The 19111-nt window shown below is 35.5% G+C and overlaps 1 protein-coding gene across 47 annotated transcripts in view; it reads right to left on the minus strand.

Annotated features, from left to right (window-relative positions):
* SOX5 (SRY-box transcription factor 5) overlaps positions 1-19111 on the minus strand; it is a 1008244-nt gene that overhangs the window by 125547 nt on the left and 863586 nt on the right. For 42 of the 47 annotated variants that reach the window (XM_053225987.1, XM_027035741.2, XM_053225993.1 and 39 more), the window contains one exon: positions 4918-5041. In XM_053225987.1, the coding sequence (XP_053081962.1) occupies positions 4918-5041 (124 nt within the window). The remainder of the gene's footprint in view (positions 1-4917; positions 5042-19111) is intronic. The other 5 variants (XM_053226014.1, XM_027035734.2, XM_027035745.2 and 2 more) reach the window with 1 other exon arrangement.

The raw sequence follows: 19111 nt of genomic DNA on the forward strand, positions 1-19111 counted from the left end.
AACAGCTAAGGTATTTTATGTAGTGTCTGACAGATGTCTCTGTATTTTCCTTGAAATTTTAAAATATGTTGTATGCCCCTGTGAATTAGTAAAGGCACCCTGGTACCTTAGCACACAGTTTGGGAACTTCAGCACTAGGCACATGCCCATCTATGGGGAAAGACTATCTGCAGCTATGTGACACATTCAATTTGACACTTTGGGCTAAACTCTTGAGCCAACTCTTTTACCACCGTTTGTTTTATACTGTATATAGAAAATGGGTTATTTTATTGGATTGCCTTCCTGCAGATTTTTTTATTTCCGCATAAAATGTGTTCCTGTCACAAATTTCTAAGGCAGCTGTTAGAATTATATGACTAGAAATTTTACACCCAAACAAAAAGGAGCAGAGGACTGTAGTTATTAGTGAAAAGAGAAACACCTATTCCTCTCATTCCTGCCTACAAACTATGTGTTCTGAGGGAACGCCATTTAACTTTGAGGGTGGGGTGTGAGGAAGCTGTGTGTCCTGGAAAGAGAACTGGAAGTTGGAATCAGTAAAATTTGTATTAACCAAAATTAGGACTTTCAACCACCTTATCTCAAAAGTTTCTCTCAAGTTTAAAATGCTAAAACCAATATACACATTCAAAATTATTGTGAAATTTGTTAGATTTTTTGCCATATGAGTGAACACAAAAGTGGGGTCTTCTTGCGACATGAAGTATTCTCTAGGTGTCAAATGTGTGTACATTGTATTTCACAAAAGTCTAGATGAAACAACTTTTGTGGTTCACAGGTTGAAGCCTTTGGTTAAGAGGTTAGGATTTCATTTAGACTTTTCAGCAGAGGGAAGTGTACTGGGTCCTTGGACTCCTCAACCATCCAAAGTGTACTTGAACCAATTCATTTCTACACCATTTATTTTATTATTCAATATTGGAAACTTAGTTAGTTTTAAAATTTATCCAAGAACTTTAATGAGAGTTTACTGATTAAAATGAGCAGGTGCCCACAAACATAATTTAAAATTGGGATTTTTAATTATGCATTATAAAAATTGGGGTGTGTCTACATATAGCAACTTAGTTGACAGTTTTCATAGAATTGACAAGTTAAAGATACAGATTATTTCATTAATTTTTCTCCCGTGTGGAATGGTCTATGAATTGAGGTGATTGATCAAACCAGTGTTTTTATGTAATTGTTTTCAAGTTATTATATATATTAAAAATATTAAACTTAATAATACACCATTATCTCTACCACCTTAGAAGTTTGGAAGTATTTTTAGATATTAAGAAATAAGTAGGGGGCCGCCCGGGTGGCTCAGTCAGTTAAGCATTTGATTTTTGAGTTCAGCTCAGGTCATAATCTCACAGTTTGTGAGTTTGAGCCCCTCGTCGGGCTCTGTGCAGACAGTGAAGAGCCTGCTTGTAATTCTCTTTCTCTCTCTCTCTCTGCTCCTCCCCCAGCCACTCATTTTCTCTCGCAAAATAAATACATAAACATTGAAAAAATAAGTAAGAAAAGTAATAACTAGATATGGATCCATGAAGAAGTGTGGTTTCATACTTGATTTCATTAATAGCATATGCCAAAACAGAACCTGAGATTCTGATAATAATACATCAATATCTGTAAACTGATCTACATATTCACGGATACGAGTGGACTACAACATTCTTTAAAACTTCTTTACTATGTAGCCAGTTTGCTCTGAAGTCTTTGGTTGTACTGCTATTAAATTATTCTATTATTTACTGACATTCATTTTAACAGTTAAGGGAGAATCCAGCAGTAGGTCTCCATTCTATGCCATACTTCCACTATTATATTTTTCAAAAAGAAAATATCTTTATGTCCAACAGAAAGCTTCTTTTTTTTGAAAACAGCAGATGCCCACTCAATTGTGATGCTTAGGTTCCCCAACTTAATGTTCTTATATTATCTTTTCCCTCCTGAGAACATCTGAACTTTCTCGTATAGTTCCAGAGATTTTTATTTTATTTATTTGATCAAGATACATAGTCTAAATGGAAAAATTTATCATCAATACTTTCTATGAATGGACTGATGAAAAGCATTTGAATTTCTGATACCACCAAATATGTCTTTGATATTCGCTTGAAACACAAATCGAGATGAGTTGGTCAGTCTTCTTCATTGAGAATTAGGTAATCATACTCAAATTAAAACAACTGACGTATTGTTGACAATTCTGGGGAGAAAATAAGGAGACCCACTGAAGAGAGATGGCAAGATTTATGTCCTTTCCTATCTCTATTCTTTCCTGCAATGTGATTAGTGAGGAAATAGCCTGGACTACTTAGTGCTTCCACCCAAACTGAGTCAAAGTGCCAGAGTGTCAACAAGGGTGGTCCTTTCTTGCGCCACTGGCTTCTGAGTTTCAGGGTTTGGCATGATACTAGGTTCAGGCTTGCCAGCGGCTGTAAAGGCTATATTCTACTTAATTTCCAAGGTTACAAAAGAAATGGTATTATTTGTAATTTTAAGCACCAAAGGCATAAATATCAAATGGATAATACATGAACGATTTTAGAAAGAAGTTTCTCCATGCCACATCACATTAACACTGAACAAATTTTAGCATGCCAATTCTGGCAAATGGGAGTGAGGTAGAGGTGTCCTTGACCTTTTCCAGGCCCAAAGTTACTCTATTGTTCATACCCAACATGGTTTTCTCTTCAGTACAATATTTGCTGATGGGGCTTATTTCTACAGTTACTTAAAAAATGCCTTTCTGGAAAACAGAACTTGTCTATACATACATATTGCAGGTGCAATCTCAGGTAACTGATGATTTTCAAAAGTGTCTTTTGTTTTTCTTTTTAATAACCAAGATTACCAAAAAACACATTGGCAACGTGCGTTTAAGGTGAATAGCAATTCCTTAGGAAAATGGAAACAAAAAAACCAAAATTTTACGATTAAAAACTCAGAATTTAGTGTAGCAACAGAGTTTAAAATCCTATATTTAGAATTTAAATTATTCTTATAACTTAAATGCTTAGAATATAAATATAGTCCTTAATCATAAAAAAATGTTGGTGTTTCTGAATGAATCGATCTATGAAGACAGAATAATGTGGAAACTAATATTAAAGGAATAAACTCAGGACCCAGAGTGAGAACACCATCTTAAAACACATGAAACCAAAGTCAAGAGAAAGACGTGAAAGAGTAGTTTCAAAACTGCAAAGGGCAAAATATCATACAAGTGTGAATTTTTATAGTCCCAAGTTTAGTTCACTTTTACCTAGACTCTATAGCTGCAATCTACTCTTCTCAAATGGCTTTGTATATTTAAAAAAAAATGCATCCCACTTCTTCAATATTATATAGAGAAATGTTTAAAGACTAAGAATAAATGTTAAAATGTGAAAATCCAAGACATCATTTTTACAGGAAGCGTAGATCTGATCTCTAGCAATGTTGGATAGAGTTTCTCAAATGCAATAAATACTGAAGCATAGCAAGATGTTAATGGGACAATTTATTAAAATATAAACGAGCCCACATATACCGGGCTTTACAATACAATATTCTACATGAATATCTAAAAGATGATCATATTTCATTAATTGTTTCCGATGATGTTTTACTTTTATCAATAAAAATATTTTAATGAGCTTGACTTCTCTATACTCTTTCTGGCCATGGTAATAATGTTCCAGGAGATATGTTGCTTAGTGGTCTATTCTCTCTTTGGAATTTGTTATGATTTTTATTTAACAGATTATAGTTGGCATTTTGGCTATTTAAATTCTGGAAAGTGAAATATTAGAGTGTTTACACAACTAACAATATACAATTTCAGTTTTGATAAAAAAAGAAAAAAAGTCATAAAATCACTGGCATCTAAAATTAGTAAGCAATATAAACAATTATCTTGGAATAACTTCTCACTTAGTGCAAAAATGCCCTTGTAGTGTTTGTAACAAGTGGTGATTCATTCATTCATTCATAACAAGTAATTGAATGTTGTACTAAAAGTTTAGATATAACAATGAATAAGACAGAGCCAGCACTTGCTCTCATAGAACTTACATAAAATTAAAATAAAAGGGAAAATATACAGGATCCAAAGGAACTAAGAGAAAGGGATCTAACTAGGTTAGGCAAGTTCTCCCTGATCTGAGTTGAAAGATGTTCAGAATATTCTCAGAAACTTAACGTAAGACCACGGGAGAGGGGAAGGGGGAAAAAAAAAAGGGAGGGAAGCAAACTATAAGAGACTCTTAAAAACTGAGAATAAACTGAGGGTTGATGATGGGTAGGAGGGAGGGGAAAGTGAGTGATGGGCATTGAGGAGAGCGGCTGTTGGGATGAGCACTGGGTGTTGAATGGAAACCACTTTGACAATAAGTTTCATATTAAAAAAAAAGAAAAGAAAAAGAAGGATGTCCAGAATACTGAAGAGAGCGAACACTCACAATTGTAAGTCCAGAGTCATGAAAGAGTATGGTTTGGTCTAAGAACTAAAAGAAGACTAGTAAGAAATTAGGCTGTAAACGTAGGCAGGAGACAGATAAGGAAAGGCCAACTAATTCACATTAGGAAATGAGTTTATCTTAAAAGGCAATGGAAAGCAATTGAAAAGCATCTTCCTATCTTATCTTTGCAAAAACAAATTGAACCTGAAAATTATATTCATATTATGAAAAATACATGAGAAATGAAAGTTATGAAACTGAATTATTAAGAGCAAATATTGGCTTCAGAAGCGTAGAAATAATCTACGTTCTTTTAAAAAGCAACATAAATCCTTTTCTACACTTTTGGTGTGTTTCCTCTTTAAAATAAAAATGCTATATGAGTGATGTCATTTCTTGGTGTGGCAGGAACATTAAATTGCCTAATTTAAAGCCATGCCCTCCACCCACTCCCAAATGGAAAATCAATGGTACTTACTACATCCAGCCTTATAGCTGAAGCCTGGAGGAAGAAGGAATCCTTGCTGGGCAGCTGCAGCCAGTGTCCGTTGATCAGGAGGGAACACGGGAATCATTAATGGCGGCAGTTGACCTTGAACCTGCTGAACGTGATAGAGCGAATCAAAGAGACGAAGTTTTGGTGCTCCATGGTTCCCGCCCTCCTTACTTTATGACAAAGGAAAACCATTTATTCGATTCAATATACTGGCATACAAGCTTGCTCAAACACTGGCCCTGAGGTCAAGCCTTAGACAGCAAAATTAGAATATACTCTAGTTGGAAGGTGTTACCAAATTCATTTTCTAACCTGATGAATAATTTCACTACATGATACCCACATGAAGCATCACTACTTCATACAATAAGGCTTTTTCTTATTGCATTAATGTAATGGTTAAAAAATTGCCCTGAGGTCGAACTAAAATCTCCTTCTATAAATTCTGTTTAGGGCTAATTCTACCTTCTAAAATAAAACTAACTAAACTGGTATCATTTTACATATAAATAGCTTTTATTACTTGAATATAATTCCCATGTCCACATAAGATTGACATTTTTTGAACAAAAGAGCTGGGAAAGAAGGTTAGAGAGTTATGAAGACTTTCCCTTTTGTTTATAGAAAGGTAACTAGGGCCAAAAGAGAACCGACTTGTCCATGGCCATGGAAGGGGAGAGTTAGACTAGGTCTAAAATCAGTCCCTTGAATCCTGCTCTGTGTTACATACACTCTTTTGTCTTCATCTATCCTTTGACAAGCAATTGAACCACTCTTCAAACCACATGGTCTGTGTTTTGGTTGCCATCTATGGAATACACTTTAATTTGCAGATGTCATTCTCAGGATATGGGGTTCACATCAGTAAATAAATAACCCAGCATAACAGAATAACTATCTTCTTGGAATGAGCAGAGATTTCTAGGAATACAACCTAATGTAGTCATTTATGCAGCAATATCACATTACCGATCAATACAGTGGTTATCATAACTAAAATATTTCTCCAAAATAATTATTAAGCAAAATCTCCCTGATGAACATTATTATTAGATGGTGTTTTTATTAAATATATGACCAAGAATTTAGGATCATGCTAAAAATCAAGTATCTGATGCTTTATTCTCTCTTACTACTCCTTCCACACATTAATTCAATTATTTGGAAAATATTTAAAATTTTTTGATGTTTATTTATATTTTGGGAAATGAGAGAGAGAGAGAGAGAGAGAGAGAGAGAGAGCATGAGCAGGGAATGCAGCTGAATGAGAGAGAGAGAGACACAGAATCTGAAGCAGGCTCCAGGCTCTGAACTGTCAGCACAGAGCCCAACGCAGGGCTCGAACTCAGGAGCCAGCCATGAGATCATGACCTGAGCCGAAGTTGGATGCTTAAGTGACTGAGCCACTCAGGCACCCCTGGAAAATATTTAATTGACACTTACCATGTACAAGAAAATGAGCTTGGCAGTAGAAAAACAAGAGTAAACAAGAAAAGCAAGAGCCTATGCCCATTACATTACAGTAGAGATAATGATAGAAGACTAAGAAAACAAATATCCAAAAAAGACTGCAAATTCATTCAGTTGCTAATCCTAACAGCAACCCTGAACACTCCCTCAGATTTGTTTTCTCTTTCTCCCATTGGCACTGAACATTCTTGGGGCACTTATGATTCCCATAGTGCTCATCATTTCTCACTTTAAAAGTCCACCTACAGTTTGTCCATTATTTCATCTTTTACGGTAAACTTCTGAGCTATTCCTGAGATTTTGGTTGGTGAGTGTATGCACTGTGGGGTGGGGTTGGGGGATGTTTGAGAAAAGGGTGGGAGGGAGGGGGAAAGAGAGACAGAGACGGAGAGAAAAATAAGCACTATAAGAATGAGAGATCTGTTTTCAGCAATGACTCTAAATTGGAAGGCATTTCTTTTAGCCAAAAAGATTTTAAACCTATCACTGCCACTAGAGTGAAATTAAAAGGGAATGACAACAAACAGGAATACAAAAAGACAGTGTCTTAAGGTTAGAGCGAAAGGTTTATATCACTACAGCCAGGCTTTTTTGAGCATACTGGAGGAAAGATATACCTGATGTAAAAACCAATGGAACACAATTGACTAAAGACTCAAAATTAAGAGACTGCATATGGAGCAAGTTGGTGGGAATAAGTGGGCAAAATAAGGGGTAGAAATCAGAAGACAAAGGAGCATGGGGGCTAGTTCAGTGCAAGAAGAGGGCACTGACCAGAATAGCAAGCAAGGAAACGAACAGACCCAGCTGCTGTATATATTTTCTATTTCATTGTTTGTAAGTTATTATATTTTACACAGTACACCTCCTCCTTTCGAAGACACCACTGGTTATATGATGTACACATAAATTTAACAAGAGCATTTTAGAAGGAAGAAGAAAGGAACTCCAAATGAAACACACAGAAGGGTTATAGGAAGTATCCAAATTTCAGATAGCTTAAAATTGGGGAAACATAACTTCTAGAATTGCAGGAACAATAGGTTCTTGTTTTAGTGCAGTTTTCAAACTTGAATGTATATTAGAATCACCTGACAAGCTTTGAAAAATTCTCAATGCCCAGACTTCTTCCCACGCCAATTGAATTTGAATCAATAGGGGTGAGACCCAGCCAGCAGCATTTTTAAAGTTCCCCTGATGTTTCCAACATGCATCCACATTGGAGAAGTACAGTTGTATAGAATGCTTTCAGTCACTGTCAACTAATCTTTTTGTCTTCATGTTTCGCCTTGAGTCACAAAGCACCCTCAGGTATGTAAGTAGTTGAAAGGCACACTGCCTGACTTTTACAGGTTTTGGTGCCCACAGGATAGAACCAGACATTAAGTCAGATTGCTCATAGAATCCCTTCTAATTGAGTCTTTTATCTGTTTTTATATGTCCCTTTTGTGAGAAACTTTTAATGATTTGCTTTTTCCTAGAGAGTCACAACCAAACCCTTCAGCATGGTATTCAAGATTCTTCACAAGTTGTCCTCGGTCTATCTTTCCAGAGATGTTGCCCTGCTTCAGATCCTGTACTTTTGCCTCAAAGGACCACGAAGAGTTCCTTGCATACTCGGTGTTTTTCCATGCCTGAGTGTGCTCTAAAGTGTTTTCTCCTCTGTTTTGAGTGATTTCTCTTTTCCTTTTTTTCTTGGCAAAATTCTACTTATTTTTCAAAAGCTTTTGAGACCCACATAATGTGTCTGCCTGTGAAACACTTCTTTCTTGTGGTGCCAATTTTCAGGCAGAAAGAACTGTTACTTCTTTTAACCTCATAAAGCTAATACAATACTTACTGTATTGAATAATAGTTACTTGTATAACTTGAGCCTCCCTTTTGACCTATGAGCTTATTTAGGAAAGAAGCTGTAACTTACTTATTATTGTACCTCTAGAGAGCTTAGCACAGCAGCTGAAACTACTACATGTATTGATAATTCATGAATAAAAAAACAAGAACAAATTATATAGTCCCATCTTTTTAAAAGAAATTGTATCAGGTATTTGTTTATTTTTTGAGAGAGAAAGAAAGAGAGAGAGATGAGAGAGAGAGAGAGAGAGAGAGAGAGAGAGAGAGACAGAGAGAGACAGAGAGTGAGCTGGGGAGGGACAGAGAAAGAGGGAGAGAGAGATCCCAAGCAGGCTCTGTGCTATCAGAGCAGAGCCCAATGCAGGGCTTGAACTCACAAACCAGAAGATCATGACCTGAGCCGAAACCAAGAGTCAGATGCTTAACCAATTGAGCCACCCAGGTACCCCTATATTCCCATCTTTTAAACTACATCTATTTAAAAGTATTTTTTAAGAAATTATTTATTTATTTTGAGATAGCATGAACTGGGGAGTAGGGAGCAGAGAGAGACAGAGAGAGAAAATCTGAAGCAGCATCTGCACTGTCAACACAGAGCCCCATGCGGCTTGAAATCCTGAACCATGAGATCATGACCTGAGCGGAGATCAAGAGTCAGACACTTAACTGACTGCACCAGGCACCCCAAAATTTGAGTATTTGAAAGAACACATTGTAACATATTCCTGTGCTTTTAAATACCTATGTAGTCTAAGCCTTTTATCTTAGTATGATTATGGAAATGCATTTTTATTTAGTGTTATGATTTGTTTTAGAGCCTAAATTTTCCAAGATCTGCATATATAGAATAACAGAGTTTTAGGGTTGACAAAGATCCTAGAGATTGGCACAACACAATCATTCTGCTGAATGGGAAGAAAATACTGCCTTGGCCATATAAATTGTCCAAGTTCCCACCTCAAAGTAAGAGGCTGGAACTATATGTCTTAACTCTTAACCTAGTACTCGTTTCCTGCACAATAAGAGAAGTTGGAGGGGAAGTTGAAACTACAAGGGAAAGAAAGGAACAATAGTGGTGAATAAGACGAAGTTCATTGTCCCAATGATGGGTTTTCTTTAGATTATCATACAACAGATTATAGAGCATTGTACTAAAACTCAGAATAAAGACTAAATAAATATCAAAATTTGTGGCTAATCCACATATGCAACTACAAAGGCATCTCAAAATACAGTTGATCACTATTTGTAGAATCTGTATGTGCAAATTTGCCAGTTGGAAATTTACTCCTTACCCCCTCCCCAAATTTACTGGTACCAGTGCTTTTGCAGTCACTCACAGACGTGTGCATACTAGTAAGACATTTTGTTGGCGACTTCACCGTTTCAAATGCACATAAAATCAATAATAAATATTAATAAGGTGTCTTTAAAATGAAACACACATAAAACAAAGTTATATGTTGATCAGATGATAAAAACGGTGTGACCAAAGGCATTTAGGAACCTAAATCTGTATTTTTCCCAGGAGCAACTGTTTGGTACTTGCTAATTCAGTGTTCATGGCAACTTTATAAAACTCAACTAGTGAAAATAATGAGCATCAATTGTAGTACTGCTGTATCTTAACTAATTTTCAGTTCACTTCTGCTGAAATTTAGTCACCCTTTGGGAGTAACAGACAGATCACATCAAAACAGCATAATGATGTCTGGATAAATTCTAAAACTAGTTTCTTATATGGTTAGTAATTCACACTTACATACTTGAAGTTTTGAGTACTTCCAAATCCTATTCACTATTAACTTCATTTATTTTCTTTCAATTAATGCGTGGAATTCCTTTTAAGCTTCTAATTAAGGTTTAAAATGTGTGACATTAATAATTAAGTTTCAATAAAATTCTTTTGTCACAAAATTTTAGTCCTTTTAATAGGTGGCATGTTACTCCTTAGTTAGAATAACCCACAATAAATTTAAGAGGCTACTTCCTTTAAGATGGTGTATTATGTTTCAACATCATTTATCACTCTACCACATAGTGTAAACTTGTCCTCTAAAATCTTAAGAATCCAACACAAGCTAGTCACATTAGGATACTTGTAAAAAAAAAAACAAGTTAGTACGTATCAATTATCCATAGTTAAATATTTTATATTTTATGTAAATGTTCTATTGCAAAACCCTTTAGTGACTCCCTTATACTAATATATCAAGTAGGTACTTAAGATTATTCCTTTAGCTTTCAGTCACATGCCTCTGTTTATTAGTTTATTCACTCAATCAACAATTTCACTAAGCAGAACGTGCACTTTTGTCTAACGAGGGATACAAAGATGAGTTCACACATAACACCTACCTTCCAGGAGCTCTGAGTCTGGTCAGGCAAATAGGTATATAGGTAACTATAATCCACTGCCATTAATTCAGTAACAGAAACCTGTGTAGGAGACTATGGAAGCAGATGAGAGACTCCTAATGTAGCCAGGAGAAAACAAGGCAAGCCTCATGGGGATAGGTATACCAGGTACAGGGGCTGAACAGACAGGTAGGAATCAGCTAGGCAAAAAGATGGGAGGGTGGGAAAAGAATTCTAAGCAAAGGAGCAGACATGAGGAAAGAAACAGGGATAAGGAAAAGCATCATGTGAAGGGGACACCATCTGGGCAGTCTGGGATAACGAAAAAGTAAGAGGAAACCAGTGGTGAGAAGGTCTGTCTAAATGAGTCTGTGTGTCAGGGTAAGAAGCATGAAATTCCCCATGAGGCTGTGGGGAACAACCAAGGGATTTTGAGTAGGTTAGGTAGAATACTCTGATGGGTATATGGAGAAGAGATTTAAAAGACCAAGCATAGAGACCAGACAGGAAGCTAATTGAGTAAACCTGGCAATAGATTATGAGGGCTTGATTAGTTATAGGAGGGTTAGAAATGAGGAGAAAGAGCCAAGAAATATTCAGAAAAAAGGGGGGTATTAATCATGGGGGGGATGCTATATACATGTGGGTATATGAGAATATATATATATTCTGTGAGTCTTCCCTTTCCTGTGATTTTTTCCTGTCACAGTGGTTGAGGAGCAGAGAAGGTGAATTCCAGCACTCAGCTTGGGGAAGACAAGGAGATTGTGGGAAATTCAGCAAGGACATTAAGAGGAAACCAAAGTTGCTTTTGAATGACAATGGGCCCTGGGCTCTACCCCAGGAAGAGAGACCTGGAAGGGCTTACTAGACTGGAAAAATACAGAAATCAAATAACTAGAGGGACTCCACATCAGTATCAAGGAGCAATTTGTGTGAGAGCTCAAACAACAGGAAGTTAGGTTATGATGGTACATTTGCTTAAACTACATACACAGATGTTATAATGAAAGGCAGCTGTATGATTTAAGTTATCACAAGTACAAATAAAATGTAAAATCTAAAACTTTCAAATGTTCCTCAGGAGTTCAGTCAGATGAGTACTGTTGTGTTCAAGCACACATCATCTTTAGGGATCAGTTCACCTACAGATGAAATTCAGCCATCTTCAGGGGAGAACACAGCAGCTGTTTAGAAGCACACAGTGATAGTACACAGTAGTTCTTGAGAAAATGAAGAATATAATATCCAAATGAGATTACAAGAGGGGTTTAGGTAGGCAGGATAAAATTACCCAAACTGGAGTAACCAGGATCACAAAGCTGACTTTCTACCATTAGCAAGAAGAGGCATGGGATCTTCAATGACCACTAACAGTTTGTGATTTTTCTTTTCATATAAGAGAAAGTAGATTTGTCAGTTTATCCTCTCCAATGCAATGGTCTTTAGAAAAAAAAAACTACACTAAAATTAAGAGTAAAGGAGTCAATTTTATCTTCCAATTAATCTACTAGGAAAACTAAAGAAAATCTCAGTGAGAGCTAGAGACATAAAAACACTGCTAAAATTGCTATGCCTGCCTCTCACTTCCCAATAGTCACACTGGAGTTGTATCACCTCTAATTTCATGTGATTTAAGACAAAGACAAAGTAGCCATATTCTTTTAGAACAAAAATGAACAGCCATGTGGATTTTTTTACATAGTACTCTTCTTCGGCAAAAAGCCACAGAACTTTTTTTAAAAATCGTTTCCAAGGATGAAAGTGACTTTGCCAAGCAAAGTGGCTTCAAAACAGGCCTCAAAAATACTAATAGAAAGACAGATGGTTCTACTAAGAGCTTGGCTGCCAAAATTAAAAAAAAAAAGTAGGAAAAAAACCCAGAGTGATGCTATTGAAGCTGACTGCAAAGTTATCTGATGACTACAAATACTTTTGTCCCATCGCAAGTGCTAACTCTGCCTCCAGGGCTGATATAGCCAAACTACTAACTTCCCCACATCCAGTCCCCCTGGATTCCCACCCCTCCTAAATAAAACCTGTCAGTGCCAAGCCCCACAAAACAGCACAAGCATGCACTTGATTCTGACTGACTGCTCTGCAGAAGCAAAATATTGCATTGAAGAACTCCTATTTAGGAACAGACCCACAAGGAAAATTGCTTTTCTTTTCAAAACTGCCTGTCACATTTTCTTTTTCTAATTCCCCCTTTCCTCCTCCTCTCTGTCACCAAAGGGCCCCTGGGCCCTATGAGTTTAGATGATACAAACTCAATTTGTATAAAGAAGGCAAGAGGCAGCACCACAGAGAGGTAGAGATAGTTTACAAGGATAGAGAAATAATCCAGTCAAGACACAGTGCAATTTTCTTTCCAAACTACTACTACAATAATACCTCCACTTTATTTCCTTCAGGGCAACTGTCATTTCTTTTTAACCAGATTGCTACTAGATATAATAGAAACTGAAATATTATATGGTCACTGACTCTTCCTTTCAATGGCTCATTTCACTATTGCATTTTTACTTTTGCATGATGTTCTCATTGTTGGCATTGTTACTAGCATACAACCACTTTCAAATGATGTAGAATTAAGACCTCTGTCACTTTAAAGCAATAAAATTTCATTCTTACTACTGTGCAGGTTTCAACTAAGTAGTTTTCTTGTCCAATAGCACCTTTTATTTATTTTCAACACTTAGGCATTACATTCTTATAAAGCACCATTTTAATATACATTAAACTCATATCAACCAAAATGATGGCATTTCTTATAAATATGAAACATGCTTAAACAAAGTATCTTTGCTGACTTAAGGAAAAATATCTATTTTAAAGGTTGATAATCATAGAAACTTGAGGGTGGCAAAAATACGGTGTTAAATAAGAAAGCAATTGTGAAGGAGTATGGGAAAAACAGCCATTCAATTTGCCAAGGACAATTTTGCACTGAATGAAAGAATTAAAAAGGCAATGATTAAAATATCTCAAATGATGCATTACTCAGGATTAGGTTATCACCTATTTCTTAAAGGCAATATTTTATGTAGCTCGATAGCTGTTACTTGATAAAAGCAAAGTCTTTCTTCATAATGCAATGCTATTTGTTCCCTCCAATGCGTGTCACTATTTGTATTACTTATCATGGTTCCTGACAACAAAACAGCCTAGTTCATATGAGTATGCATGTTCTCTGTTAGCATGAACAGAATCAGGTTTTGCCAATACTAATACAATCTTATTTTATATCATGCATTACTCTGTCAATTGTCATTTACATGCAAATGAAAGACAACATAAAATATAATGGCCAACATGAAATATAATATATTTTTCAATTATATTTCTCAGGACACCATCATTAGAAAACTTAATAAAATTCACTATTTATTGATTTCTGATTTATGATGTTTTGCTCAATGGCCTACAATAGATTATTAGTGATTTTTTTTTCATGCAACATAAATCTTAGTTCAACATAAGTTGTTTAAAATATTATACCTCAAAATATTATCACTTTGTGGGGAGGGTTAAATTGGAAATGACTGCTGATGCATACAGGGTTTCTTTTTGGAGTCATGATAATGTTCCGGAATTAGACAGTGAGGACGGTTACAAAACACCATGACTATACTAAAACAACTGAATTGTATGCTTTAAAAAAGGGTCCATTCCACTCCATTTCACTATTGCATGTGAACTGTACCTCAATTAAAAAAAATAAATAAATAAACAAATTTAAAAGACCACATCAAAAAATATACAATGTCACTACTATCTGAAGCAGGATTAAATGTGCTTTGAAATAATCATATCTTGTGTTAGAATCACGTATGATTATTTTTTATTTTTATATTATTATTTTGTATTTTTATAAAGTCCTTTGACATAAATTAGTCCAATTATACTTTATCCTGCCTCTTGGAAATCAGCAGGTCAGGTGTTGTTATTTCAATTTTATTAATAAGGAAATTGGAAATAGGGCACCTGGGTGGCTTAGTTGGTTAAGCAGCCGAGGTCATGATCTCATAGTTCGTGTGTTCGAGTCCAGCATGGGGCTCTGGGCTGACAGCTCAGAACCTGTAGATGTCTCCCTCTCCCTCTGCCCCTCCCCTGCTTGCATTCTGTCTCTCTCTCTCAAAAATAAATATACGTTAAAGAGAAATTAAAAAGAAAATAAGGAAATTGGAAAGGCAAACAAATAATTTGGAGATTTACCCATGATCATATACTTAACCAAACAATAAGCCTAGAACTTATTTTTGAGTCTACTTAACTATAAAACAAAAACGTAATAATCTTCTAAAATAAAAATACTGATTTATTTAAAAAGAGTATAGAAACATTGTCAAAATTCCCATGTTATGTGCTCAGCATAAAAATGGATCACATTTAAATTATCTTGTAAGGATAAAATTCTGTTATGTTTTCAGAGATTTTTACCACAAGGATGGCATTTTGACTTTCATTTTCATATTTATTTTACATTTTATTTTGTGTTATGTTTTCTGTCCACAGTGTTTTTAAAATTTTCAATGTGTATACATACTACTTTAATGATCTGAAAATTAATCAGAAAAAAATAGAGATGTAATAGAATATTACAGAGCCTGGCATATCACAGAAGAGTATTTAATACAGGAATTGCTATCCTAAAGATCTTAAAGATCTTAAATTGTGACTCTTTGCAGCCTATTTTGGTAGATAATAGGAAAAAATTCTTTAATATGTGACTGAAGAATCTACTAAAATGTAGGGGCGCCTGGGTGGCTCAGTGGGTTGAACATCCAACTCTTGATTTCGGCTCAGGTCATGATCCCATGGTTCCCAGGTTTGCTCCCTGCATCAAGCTCTGCATTGACAGCATGGAGCCTGCTTGGGATCTCTCTCTCTCCCTCTCTCTCTGCACCTCTCTCTCTCTAAAATAAATAAATACGCATTAAAAAATAATTTTTTCACTCTGATTTTCATAAAAAGCACATATAATATTAACATTTATTTCAAAGTTTCCTGAAATCATTACCAATTATTTGACCTTTATTAGTTTACTTCTTGCTGAAATATCCCACACCACTAGTATTTATTCTATGCAATGAGCATTGGATTATGAACGCTTTTAACATTTTCTATTTCTTGCTTGTATTAATTTACACTTCCCTCATTATATTTATGATTATTTCCGGACAAGAGATCTTTTATTCTTTGACTTGTTTTCAAGTTAGAGACCAGGAGGTGAAGCTGAAAACTTCATCTTATTTCTACTCAAGAACTACTTTTTCCTCAAAACCTAACTTAAGTGTCACTGCCTTTATAAAGACTACCCAAACTCCCAAGCAAAATATATTCATTCATGGGTTGAGTGCCCACTTGTGCTAGGTATTACTATCGGTTCTAGGAATATTATAATGAGTAAGACAGACAAACACTACAGAAAAATTAAAGAAAGAGGAAAAGAAATGTCGGGATGGAGGCTGCAAGTTTAAATATGGCATCAATGATATGGTGCCATAAAGATCTGGAAGAAAGGATACAATAAACCTCTCAGTAACCTGGGGGAAAGTGTTCCAGTCAAATGGAAGAGGAGATGTTAAAAGCCTGAGGTAGAAGTGTGCAGGCTGTATAAAACAAACTGTTTCATTCTTCTCTCTGTACTCCATATAGGGATTCCACTAGGTTGAAATTACTTGTGTCTGTCTCCATGAGCAAACTGCCTTAAGGGCAGGACATAGCAAATTCATATTGGTATCCACAGGATTCAAATTACTGCCCAGAATATAGTACCTGCTCAATTTATGTCAATTGCACTAATTATTTTAAAAGACAATTACAGGGGCGCCTGTGTGGCTCAATTAGTTGAGTGTTGGACTCTTGATTTAGGCTCAGGACATGATCCCAGGGTGGTGGAATACAGCCCTGAGTCAGGCTCCACCCTGGCTGTGGAGCCTGCCTAAGATTCTCTCTCTCCCTCCTTCCACCCCTCTCCCCAGCTTTCCCTCTCCCTCTCTCTCTCTGAAAAAGAAAAAAAAAAGACAATTACTATTAGATAAGGCTACTCATGTTTTAGTCTCAGTGTCTTGTAAGAGGAACAGTTTAATAAAACATTCCTTTTATACAATGGATTTTAGGCTTTATTTCATTTTCATTCAGGATTTAACATTCTTCCCCAAAGTAATGTCCCAAAACATGGCATATTAACTGTTGCCACTTTTTACCCCAATTCATGACCTTCCTCAGAGCTTAGTTTTAGTATCGATTATGCTAAGTTAGGTTTTGTGCACTTCATTGTTCCTCGGGAGAAGAGAGAAAGAAGTCTGATGTGTCATTAGTGAAATACCATAAGAACTACAGTTAGATGTTATTTAAGATAAAACTGTATTTTTTATTACTCATATGGAATGAATACATATTTTACAAGATTAGGAAGTCAGTTCAAATGAATACATTGTGTGTCACTGAACACAGTTGAATTGTTTGCTCTTATCCACATATCAAGACATAAAGTAATGTGACTAAAAGGTAATGGAAACACATGAAGAATAGAGTTTAATTTGTAGGCATGAACTTGTATATGCTAAAAAAGAGTTTTTTAAATTTTTGACTAAAAATTCAAGTACATAGATGTATCCTTAAACTACGTATTAATTTTATTTTGTTTAAGAAAATAACTGTGATTATACTATTTACGTTTCTTTTATTCAGACTTTTCCCAGTGTGTAATTTCAATATTTTAGCAAGCAGGTGCTAGATTGATGTGAAGGGCTAGTGTATGGGGATTTGTTTATTTGTAGCATGCCAAGTGTATACTGAAGCAGCAATGAAAAATGTTGTATCTGTGGGAAGAAGCCCTTAACATCAAGTATTCCTGCAAGCAAAACCAAAAATAACATTTCAAACATCGCTCCCAAATGCAACCATATTAGCGGCAGGTTAATGTTTAGTTCTATTGCTTAGAATGTGAAAAATCCATGCTCTTTGAATAACAATGGATACTGCCTCATAATCTCAGTTGGAACTTGGTACTCAGATGCTTCTCACTTGACTACAGTTGAAGACATTCTAGCAGTAAGCCACTCACTAGAACATTTGTCACTGAAAATAAAACGTGTGAAATTCCCAGAAAGGGCATGTTAGATGTTTCTTAAGCTGAAAATGTGAAATATTTTTGTAATTGGACAACCCATTGAACACAGTGTCATTTATATAATCAAAAGTTTTTAAATCTGGTGGAGAAGGAATATTATAAATTATTCCACTGTCGGTACATTCAGTAGGGAACTCTACACTACCTGCAACAATCTATGTCAGTATAGCTAATTTCCCTACTTTGCTAAATTTACTCGATCCTGTACAGCAAAAAGCACTATAACTTGCCCACATATAATGACAATAGTTAAATAAAGGTGAATTATGCAATACCATTGATATTTTGCGAAATCTATAAACTGCTTTTACTATTAGAAATGTTCTGTATGTCATCAAAATTGTGACAATTCTAGCTTTATATGGGTGTTTTGTTAGATGAAAAGAGAACGTGGACTGAATGCATGATTTTTTTCCATCTGCCTGCCCTTTACCAAAAGTATTTGATAGATGATTGTTAATGTTAACATCTATTCTGTTTCCCTAAGCTTCTCTCATGATCCTTTTTTTCCATGTTGACTTTTGCACAATTCTACTTTCACTCGTCCAAACTCACCAAAACCCAATGAAATAGATCCTTCCATCACCTCCATTTTACAAGGGAAGAAACTGAGGCCTGCCTCAAATAAGACAGATTGTAAGTGAAAGAGCTAGAATTCAGGTTTTTCACCATCACACTTTACAGCCACTCAAATAAAGGATATACTTATAAATAAATCTTACCATAACAAAATACATTATAACTTACATGAAAAATTTTTAAATCACAAATATTTTGAATCGCATGACTTGAAAATAGTTATTTGAACACATGATTTTAAAAAAAGTATAATGGAAACAGTATTAAATATCAAATATCCTAGAAAACTCTGCTGCTATAATACACATAGATCCTGGTTACATAATAATCAACATATTTATTTGATTGAGCCTCCAGGGAAGTTGAAAAAGAAAATGAGGACTAGTAAGTTGAGAGTAGGTGGGTAGAATGAGGGTTGCACTGGTGGCAAATGTAGGTAATAGCAACTAGAACCCAGGATGAAGCCTTGGGTCCCTAAAAAGCTAACCTTCAGATTCCTGTACTAACACAGGAAAAAGGAGGGATATACCATTACTGAAAGATAAGTTTAAAAGAAATATTGCAATTAAAGCAGGCATACTGGAATGTTTCTAAAATACCTCTGGTAGAAAACCACTGATGAGAATAATGATGGTGATGATGATAATTTGACAAATATTTATTGAGGGCCTACAATGTACAAGACATTTTCCCAGGTACTTAAAATACTATAGTAAAAAACCCCAACAGACTAAAATCCCTGATCTCATTGACTTTACATTCTACTACCATAAA

The sequence above is a fragment of the Acinonyx jubatus genome, chromosome B4, assembly GCF_027475565.1.
Source record: "Acinonyx jubatus isolate Ajub_Pintada_27869175 chromosome B4, VMU_Ajub_asm_v1.0, whole genome shotgun sequence".
In the NCBI taxonomy this organism is placed as follows: domain Eukaryota; kingdom Metazoa; phylum Chordata; class Mammalia; order Carnivora; family Felidae; genus Acinonyx; species Acinonyx jubatus.